This window comes from Neophocaena asiaeorientalis, unplaced genomic scaffold (assembly GCF_003031525.2).
Source record: "Neophocaena asiaeorientalis asiaeorientalis breed wild unplaced genomic scaffold, Neophocaena_asiaeorientalis_V1.1 scaffold648, whole genome shotgun sequence".
Classification (NCBI taxonomy): Eukaryota; Metazoa; Chordata; class Mammalia; order Artiodactyla; family Phocoenidae; genus Neophocaena; species Neophocaena asiaeorientalis.
The window spans coordinates 5,772,803-5,783,521 of record NW_020172781.1 but is presented as its reverse complement, the minus strand read 5'-3'; the positions used below and the strand labels follow the sequence as shown (position 1 = coordinate 5,783,521).

General features: G+C 38.9%; 1 protein-coding gene across 1 annotated transcript in view; it reads left to right on the top strand.

Moving 5' to 3' along the window:
* PIWIL3 (piwi like RNA-mediated gene silencing 3) overlaps nt 1-10,719 on the top strand; it is a 20,734-nt gene that overhangs the window by 3,140 nt on the left and 6,875 nt on the right. The window contains 5 exon segments of the mRNA XM_024741390.1: nt 1,431-1,506; nt 1,508-1,557; nt 2,109-2,328; nt 2,963-3,295; nt 5,283-5,393. Of these exon segments, the coding sequence (XP_024597158.1) occupies nt 1,431-1,506; nt 1,508-1,557; nt 2,109-2,328; nt 2,963-3,295; nt 5,283-5,393 (790 nt within the window).

The following is a 10,719-nucleotide window of genomic DNA, read 5'->3' as shown; positions in this document are numbered from 1 at the left end:
AAAAAAATTTTAAAAAAAAAAAAAAAAAAAAAAAAAAATTCTAGACAGACAGCCTCGGTGTTCCCGTGATGTTTGGCAGGATGGGAAGAAGGTACAGCTCTCAACTACCTCCTGCAGTGAATTATCTGGCTATCAATGCTTTATTCCCCTTATATTTTAAGACTTATGGAAAAAGAAATAGAGGTCATTATTCATTAGCTAATTCAATGTAATTGCTTTTCAAATTTAGAAAATGCATTGGTATGACAACTATAAGTTAACTAGTTCGGGGAACAAGATTTTTCTTGGGTTCGTGAATCGCTATACTGAAAGGTTGAGCAGTTCCTCAAATGTTTACCTACATTGTATTATCCTCACAGGTGAACGGTTATCATTATACAGGTAAGCCCACAGGCTCAGATGTTGTCGTTTGCCAAGGATTTGGGTAATGCAGTGAAACCTTAGATCTGATTCTCCAACCACCTTTTTAAAACATTTAAAAAAATTTTATTGTGGTAAGAACAATAGAGTTCTACCCTCTTATTGTAGTTTTAAATGTACAGCACAGTATTAACTATAGGCACAATGTTGTACCACAGATCTCAAGAACTAACTTATCTTGCATAACTCTAATTTTACACCTGTTGATTAGCAAATCCCTAGTTCCCCTCTCCCACTCGCTGAAAACCACCATTCTACTCTCCGCTTCTGAGTGTGACTATTTTCAATGTATAAGTGGAATTATGCAGTATTTGTCCTTTTGTGACTGTCTTCAAGGTTCATTCATGTTGTTACATATTGCAAGATTTTTCTAAAATTTATTTTTATTTATTTATTTTTGGCTTCATTGGGTCTTCGTTGTTATGCCTGGGCTTTCTCTAGTTGTGGCGAGCGGGGGCTACTCTTTGTTGCGGTGCATGGGCTTCTCATTGTGGTGGCTTCTCTTGCGGAGCATGGGCTCTAGGCGTGCGGGCTTCAGTAGTTGTGGCACGTGGGCTCAGTAGTTGTGGTGCACGGGCTTAGCTGCTCCGCGGCATGTGGGATCTTCCTGGACCAGGGCTTGAACCTGTGTCCCCTGCATTGGCAGGCAGATTCTTAACCACTTTGCCACCAGGGAAGCCCATAGAATTCATTTTTTAATGTTGAACAATATTCCAGTTGAAGAATCTTGTATTCTGAACCAAAACCAGATGAAACAAGACAAATATTAGAGCAGGGAGGAATGAGGTGCTAAGGCAAACACCGATGTGGACTGGGGACTTGTTGGGAAAAGCTTCTGAGTGAGACTCTTCTTTTCTGATGACCCATTGCTAAAATAATGTTGGGATCCTTTGATATCTTTTCTACCTCAAACAATCTTAACTCTTAATAGCTGGGGTGTAATATTGTCCTTTCTATTTACATTTCCCTTTTTGTGTAAATTAACAAGTTTCATGCTTGTTTACATGTAGAGGACCTTCAACTGGCATCTGGGTTGCAGGAATCCTCGCTGAGGCAGAGGAGGGATGTTGGCAGGGATTATCGAGACTGTGGTGAATACTCAGCAGATATTAGGCCATGTTAGAGACTCAACAAAAGGTATGTTGATCGTTAACAATACAATGTTACAGAGTTGTTTAAGTATCTATGATGTTTTATACCATCACCTTAAGTGGAGGTACCCTCTCACCTTCTCACATTTTTGTAATAACATTCACTTTTGCGTAAACAAAGACTTAAGAGTCCTGGATGTACTCTTCATTTTCATCTCTTCCTTTTATAGCCACTTAAGATAGAATGACCCAGTTCTTCGGTTGTGCTGAGTTTTTTTAAAAACCCAGAAAACTAAACATTATTATATATCGTGGCTCCCCTCCCCCAATCCCCTGCTTTTGGCAGAGGTTTCCGTTTGCTATTTTTATTATCGTTAAATACCTTGATCCTTGAACTTCCTAAATGTGGGCTTGCATAAGGATTCACCTAAACTGATGTTAGGGATTCTGGAGGCCAGGTGTATATAATTGCTTATGTTGTTTGTTGTCAATCTCCTGGTTGGATCTAACTTTGGTTCTTAATATTGTGGTGTCCAAATTGTTTGGGGTCTGATCAGCCACTCTGTTTCATGATTAACACGTGGCTCCATTTTTCAGGCATGCTAGGTAGCCCGGTAATGCTATTTTCAAACCATGTCCAGCTGAAGTCTTGTTCCCATGGGAATTCACACAAGTACAATGTCATCTATATGCCAGACATAGAGGATGGACGAAAACGTGAAGCTTTACTCTCTGAACTTGAAAAGTTATTGGGACATCGTCGTATACGTGATGGAAACTCTTTATTATTACTTCACTCACTAGGGGAAACGGTTAAGTAATATTCTACATTTTCCTGACATTGCTCTTTCTCTCCCATTTTTCACTCTATTAGAGCCAAACTCCCACTATTCCTGTGCAACAGTTTGTGGAGATATCCTGAACATCCCTTGCCCATAGGACTTGTAACAAACCCACATGCCATGTTTGATTATCACCGATATTCTCTAGTGTCTCATTTCACTGCTTAAACTGAATTTAGTACAAAGGTAAAAAATATATCTTTTACCACCTTTTTAATGATACAATATGTCTCAAATGCCGATAATGAAGTTTTGAGTAATTTTTAAAATTTCTTGTTCCCTCTAAAACTTTAGCAGAAAAAAACATTGGGAGAAAGACTTACTATTTTATCCTATAAACTTCTACATTAAAGAACCAAATAATCATCTCAAACTTGGGTAATTTCTCTGAAAATATTGTTAATCATAACACTTGTGTCTATGTGTATGTATTACTCCTTGGTATACGTGTATATAATTTACATATGTATATATCATATATATCCTCACATATGAGTATATATAACAGTTTAAGCCCATAGGTGATAATAAAAATGGTTTAACAAAGATGATGTATTACTTATAACTAGCGCATCTGGTAAAAATCTCTGTTTGAAGGTCCTTCAAAAGACCAGTGATTATTAAAAATAAGAGATTAAAACTGACTCTAAAAGTATCAATTTTAGACAGTGAGTTTAGGTTCCCTAATACCTGGCTTTACGGCCAGAGCTGGGATCTTGAAACCCACATCTAACTTATTTGCAGATTGGAAATCTGGCCTGGCTATATTACTTCCATTCTTCCATATGAAACTGGTCTTACCCTCTGTGCTGATGTGAGCCATAAACTGCTCCGAATGGAAACTGCTTATGATTTAATATCACACAGTCGTGAAAAAGCCAGAGGAGAAGATGCAAAAGAGAAAATTCTTAAAAAGTTAGTTGGGTCATCTGTTCTTACAAAGTAAGTCTGCTTTTTGGAAACCTATCCAATCACTTTGACTTTTTTTCATTAGAGATGTTCCTAGGGTTTTTGAATGATTAAATGTAGACATTCAGAAGTAGAAATAGCATGAAAATGGCAAGAATCACTGGATAACTTTTCTCATCTGGTTATACAGCATGGGAGAGGAACATGTGTCAATTGTAAACTCTGAGGTTCTTCTGAGTCCTACTGCTAACTCAGTTGTTGGCTCTGAACGCTCACTTGCACTCAAGAGAGTATGCATCTTCCAAATTTCTCTTTTCCTTTCTCTTTGTCTAGCTATTTTTAAAAATTGGTGCTTAATTATAATCTACTAGCAAATTTCCATTTGAAGGAAGTTTTTATTTTTAATCTCCCTCTACACCAGAAATCTTAATTGGTAAGAGGATGTTTTGGCTAAGTAACCTTAAATCCAATCTTTAAGAAGAGCAAAGTTGGAAGACTCGCACTTCCTAATTTCAAACCTTATTATGAAGCTACAGTAACCGAGACAGTGTGACGCTGGTATAACTATAGACCTAAAAGCCAGTGAAACAGAATAGGGATTCCATGAATTAATGCTCACTTTTATAGTCAGTTGACTTGAACAAGGGTATGGAGATAATTCAATGAGGGAAAGAACAGTCTTTTCAACAAGTATTGCTGGGATAGCTGGATATTCACCTGCCCCTTCATCACAGGATACACAAAATTAACTCAAATTTACTAAAAAATTAACTCGAGATAGACCTAACTAAAAGAGGTAAAAATATAAAATTCTTAGAAGAAAACATAAGAGTAAATCTTGACTTTGAGTTAGGCAAAAACCTTATTAGATAAGACACCAAAAGCACAAGTAATGCCCAAAGAAACAAATAAATTGGACTTAACCAAATAAAATGTTTGTTCTTTAAGGTATACTGCCAAGAAAGTGAAAAGACAACTGGCAGAACAGGGGGAAATATTTGCAAATCACATGTAATAAATTATTTGTATCTACATACATAAGGAATATTTACAACTCAATAAAAGAAACTCAACTTTAAAAAATGGGCAAAAGATCTGAATAGACATTTCTCCAAATAAAATATACAAATGGCCAATAATCACATGAGAAGATGCTCAACATCATTAGCCATCAGGGAAATGCAAATTAAAGCCACAATGAAATGCCACTTCCTATCTACTAGGATTGCTAAAAGTTAAAAAGGAAGATATTAACAAGTGTTGGCAAGGATGTGGAAAAATTGAAACCAACCATTATACACTGCTGGTATAAGTATGGCCTCTTTGGGGAACAGTCTGGCATTTCCTCAGTGTGCTAAATATAGCATTACCATACGACCCAGCAATTCCACTCCAGGTTATATACCCAAGAGAAATAAAAACATATCCACCACAATTGGTATATGAATGTCCACAACATCACTATTCATACTAGCTTGAGCATAAACAACCCAAATGTTCATCAACTGGTAAATGGATAAACACAAATGTGGTATATCTATACAATGATATATTATTTGTCAATGAAATGGAATGAAGTAGCAATACATGCTACAGCATGAATGAACCCTGAAAATATTATGCTAAGTGAAAGAAGCCAGTCAGGGAAGATCACGTATTATATGACTCAACTTATATGAAATGTGATGAGTAGGCAAATGCATAGGGACAGTAAGTAAACTAGTGGTGGTTTAAGGACCGGGGGAATTGGGTGGAAACAAGGAGTGACCGCTCATGGTTCAGGTGTTTCTTCTTTGGGTGATGAAAATATTCTAAAATCGCGTGATGGTTGCACCACTCAGTAAGTATACTAAAAACCATTGGACTGCACACTTAAATGGCTGAATTGCATGTTATGTGAATTAATCTTAGTAAAGCTATATATCCTGCAATTACGTGTAGGATTTTAAACCACTTCTTTCTTACATGGTTCCATGCAATAACGTCAGGAATAATACCATATATTACGATTATTCCACAGGTATGACAAAAGAACCTATAGCGTGGATGGTATTACTTGGGAGAAGTCTCCCAGCTCTACATTTACAAGATCAGATGGCAGTGAAACCTCCTTTGTAGACTATTACAGGGAGTTATGAAATTTTATTTCTTCAAACATATTTGTCTTAAAAATTTTCATATTATACAGTTAAGTATATTTCTCAAGTCTTATTTAGACACATATATATGTATTTGTATATATTCTCCTTTTGGGGTATTATAGCTTGGCTTATATCTATTATCCATGTATTCGAGTGTTTTGTGTATAGGGTAACGTCACATAATTAGAATGGCTCCAAGATGGCCCTCTCTGTCAGGCTTTGAAGTGGCTATGGTTGTTTTGAACATGTAGATGGATTGTTAGGTAGAAAATAAAATATGGTAAGACTTCAGAAATGAGAACTTTATGTAGGAGTTTCAGCCCTACAGAACTTGGTTTGAAAAGAAGAAAAAAACGACCAATTACAATCTGAGATGATGTCTGTTATGTGCTAAATCTCATAATTCATGGATTCCTCTATTTATTTGTTTTTGGCTGTGTTGGGTCTCCGTTGCTGTGCGCGGGCTTTCTCTAGTTTCGGCGAGTAGGGACTACTCTTCATTGCGGTGCGTGGGCTTCTCATTGCGGTGGCTTAGTTGCTCTGCGACATATGGGATCTTCCCGGACCACGGAACGAACCCGTGTCCCCTGCATTGTCAGGCGGATTCTTAACCACTGCGCCACCAGGGAAGTCCTTCCATTTTTTTTCCTTTTTTTTGCGGTACACGGGCCTCTCACTGCTGTGGCCTCTCCTGTTGCGGAGCACAGGCTCCGGACGCGCAGGCTCAGTGGCCATGGCTCACAGGCCCAGCCGCTCCGCGGCATGTGGGATCTTCCCAGACCGCGGCACGAACCCGCGTCCCCTGCATCAGCAGGCTGAGTCTCAACCACTGCGCCACCAGGGAAGCCCTCCCTCCTATATTTTTAATTTGAGTGCTCACAAATAAACTCAGGCCAGTTGGTGAGGCTGGTTTTCCAGCTTTAGCAGATGAGAGAAAGGTAATTAAAGGAATGTAAACTCAGGCCAGTTGGTGAGGTTGGTTTTCTAGCTTTAGCAGATGAGAGAAAGGTAATTAAAGGAATGGCAGATATTTGTGGCAAATGGAAAGAACTTATAAATGGATGTTTTTAAAAAAGCTTGTATTATATTGGGACTCAAAACATAGCTACTTGGAACAACTGCAGGTACATAGCCCTCTGACATCCTTTCAAGGGAGGGTTATTATGACATTATCCTCATTTGTGTTTCACACATCACTTGTTCATTCAATCCCAAGAGCATCTAGTGCCTATTGTATATCTTGGGTATACATTAGTAAGACAATTTAGTTCTCAGCTGTTAAGGCACTTGCCTTCTCATGGCAGACAGAGAGATGACAAACAAGAAGAAAACTATTCTAATAGTTATAAGGGATATGGAGATAATTAAAATTGGGTGGTATTATGGAGAATATCTGGTGGCTATTAGTCTGCAAGGTCATGGAAAGCTTCTCTGCGAAGCTGATATGTAAATGGAAGCAAGGAGCAAGCTAGGTGCGGATGAGGGAGAAGAGGTAGTACAAAGGCACTAATTTCGGGGTGGGCATTGTGTACCCAGAGCCCAAACTAGGCTGGAGTGTTCTCTAGAGAAGTAAATTGGATTTTATTGTCAAATCATATTGTGTAGATATTTGTAAGATTTCTGTCTAATATACAGAGAATGGGCTGTATGGGGGTAAAAATGGAGGCAGGGAAACCAGTGAGGAGGTTATTAAATCAGTTGACTTAAATGATGATGGTGGCCTGGAGCACGGTGGGAGAAGTAGGTGAAAATGGAGAGGACATAGTGAAGGCTTGGTTGTAATAAGTGAGGGGATTGTTCTGGGATGAGATAGGCACAGATGGAATTGCAAACTGAAATATCAATAAGTTAATTTTAAAAGGTTTATTTCTGGCTTGAATAAAGTCTAATGAGAGTCAGGGAGACTCAGTGATCTCATCTGTTACCATTTTGTGGCTCTACCATCTCAACAAGAGGACTCCAAGGTTGTCATGTTAGAAGAAAAGAGGTAGAAGCAGCATCCTGGCTCTTAGGTCCCTTAGACTGAAAGCGATAGGCTGATGCACTACTTTCACTCATATTTCTTTGTTAAATTCAGTCCTATAGCCTGAACCTACCTAAGTGGACACTCTTTTCTTTCGTGTACAGATGTGGTGAGTTCAGTATCATCTCTCTGCCAAAGGGTGTAAATAAAGTATGCTCCTTGGGCATGCGGATGAGTCTGGAGTCCCAGGGTGTAAACCCTGGAGTTTTCATGTTGGGAATTATTAGCTCTTACCTAGTCCTTGGATTTTGATATGCAGTCACCTGGGCAGAATATATAGATGACCAAGAGAATGAAATATTTCAGGAAAGAAGGATATGCGTCTCTGTAGAATGTTAAGATGAGGTTAAATGAGAGTGTATACATATGCCCCAATTCACCAAACTGTACACATTATGGGCAGATTTTTGTATACCAATTATACCTCAATAGAGCTGGGGGAAAAACACACAGTGAAGAGTATATTGAGTTTGATAGCATGGAGTTCACTGCCAAGAGCAAATTGTGTAATGGTGGCAATTGAAGTCCAGGTGGAAGGTACTGAAGGAAAAATTTAGCAACACTTGCTGTACAAGGGAAGAGAAATGTTATGTAGATGAAGGATTTTTTTAAGTTAGAGAATACTACAGTATGTGTTTATCCTGGTATAAATTGTCCAATAGAGAAGGAGAAATTGTTAATACAGAAGGCAAGATAAATGAGGGGTAATGATAGGAACAAAATCCCTGAAGGAAAGAAGAGGTTAGAATCCATAGCTGTAGTAGAGATTACAGACCCTTTTCTGGAGCAGGACACATCCTCCATAGTAATCGGAAGGCAAGAAGAACATACATATGTGTAGAGAGAAGGCAAACACCGGGCAGAATATAAGTGTACTCCTGTCTGAATCCTCAGACATTCACTTCTCAGTGAAGTATGAAGCAAGATCACCGGCTGAGTTAGTTGATGGGCAGCGATGAGGGAGATGTATAGGAGATTTGAGAAGAGATGAGAAAGTGTGAAATGTTGGTTTTTTGAATGGGTAGGAAGCATAACTAGGGCATCTGAACAGAACACCCCTTTTAGATTGTGGCAGACTGACTCTAGAACCACTCAGCAGGGTTAGGCTGTTGGTTGCATGGGCAGAACAGACAGCTGGGTTTTACCAGGGTTTGAGACTTGCCAACGTCTCAACTTGCCAACTTGCCAACGTAGCATGATCAAGGCATAGTGAAGGAATGAATGGCATTTGTGAGGATGTAATTGTGACAGGCTATGGAATGCAAGCTGGGGAAGTAAGGGAGGTGAAGTGAGTTAAGCTGTGAGAGAGTTAAGGACCTCTCTCCTTCTCAATTTATGTGTGCTGATTCCTCCACCTAGGCTGATGTTTGCTTGTTCATCCTACAAATTTTATCTCAAAGATCTTTGACTAAGAAGAGCCGTTCTGGGTCCATCCATGTTGCTGCTAATGGCATTATTTCATTCTTTTTTATGGCTAAGTAATATTCAATTGTGTGTGTGTGTGTGTGTGTATACACCACATCTTCTTTATCCATTCATCTGTCGATGGACATATGGTATTACTTACACATGCAATCTAAAATATGACACAAATGAACATATCTATGAAACAAACAGACTCACAGATACAGAGAATAGACTTGTGGTTTCCAAGTGGGAGGGAGTGGGGGAGGGAAAGATTGGGAGTTTGGGATTAGCAGATGCAAACTATTATATATAGGGTGGAACAACAACAAGGTCCTACCGCATAGCACAGGGAACTATATTCAATATCCTGTGATAAACCATAATGGAAAAGAATATGAAAAAGAATATACATATGTATAACTGAGTCACTTTGCTATATAGCACAAATTAATACAATATTGTAAATCAACTATACTTCATAAAATGTTTTGAAAAAGAGCCACTCTGGATATCCCAACAGTGCCCCTCCCTCTTGGGCATACACTGACCTGCAACATCAGGCCTCTGTGAGGTCACCCTGTTCTGTTATGTACTTGTATTTCATAACACTTATCCCAGTTTGTAATTATATATTTGGGTGATTTTTATTAATCTCTCCCCTCCCCAATAGACTATGAGTTTCATAGGACTAGGAGAGCTATGATTCTGCTCTTTGCAATATCTCTTATACCTTACACCATGACTGGCACATAGTAGTTCATACACATAGGTTGTAATAGATAATTCATGCAAGTTAGCATCACAGAGTAGTGGGATTAGTAATAATTTGAGGGAGTGTGTCACATTAAGGCAAACTACCTTCTTGGCATGTGTTGATATATAGAGTCGTACATGTAAACATAAGAAAATGGTTCCAGCAGATTTACTTGAGTGAAATGGATGTGCTGAAATATTTGAATGACTAGGGTAGTCTCAGGATGCCCTGCTAGGAATCGAGTCTCATAAGAGATGACAACTTTGTCGTAGCCTTGTAATGAGATCTGGGAAAAACTGCTGAATTCATAGATGAGGCATTAGAAAGTAAGCGGAATCCTACCTTTCAAATAATGGAAATAGGGACAAGAGAACTGATTTGTTTTTTGGACCTAAAACAATAGACTGCAGGTTTTTTCTTCAGCAAAGATGGGTTGATTTGGGATCAGTGTAGAATTGCAATTTGGGGTCTGCAACCCTGGCGAGCCACGTGCAAGTCCCACTTGATGAGGAAAGGAGAACCCCTTCATAGAAGAGAAAAGCAAGTTGGAAGGGCTTTAGTAAACAAAGAATCCATGGCTTTTCATTGGCCAAGGTCTTGCCAGGGAAGAAAAGAAGTCTTTCTTCTTCCTGTTGGGCTCTGCTATGGTTGCAGGGTATGAGAGCTCCCCCTCTGGTCTCCTGACTCTATTTAATTGAGGCTTGTTTATTTTTTACAAAAGCTATAAGAAATGGGAAGTGTGATTTCCAAAGTTCACAGTTGGTGGTTAAAGAAATATTAGGAGAACACCATGGGCTAGAGTGGGCCACTAAGTTTGAAATAGGTTGTTTATATTTTTCTAAAAACTGGTTAGTGTGGTGAATTATAGTGTGGTGAATATTTCTCTTAGTCCACGCAGGTAATGCATTTAATAAAATCTCATACTTTTTCATGTGAAAAAAAAAACTCAATCTACAATGAGAAAAGAATTACCCTAATCTGATAAAGAACGTCTGCCAAAAACTTCTATAAGCATCATTATGTTAAAAAGAATATACTGGGCTTCCCTGGTGGCACAGTGGTTGAGAGTCCGCCTGCCGATGCAGGGGACACGGATTCGTGCCCCGGTCCGGGAAGATCCCACACGCCACGG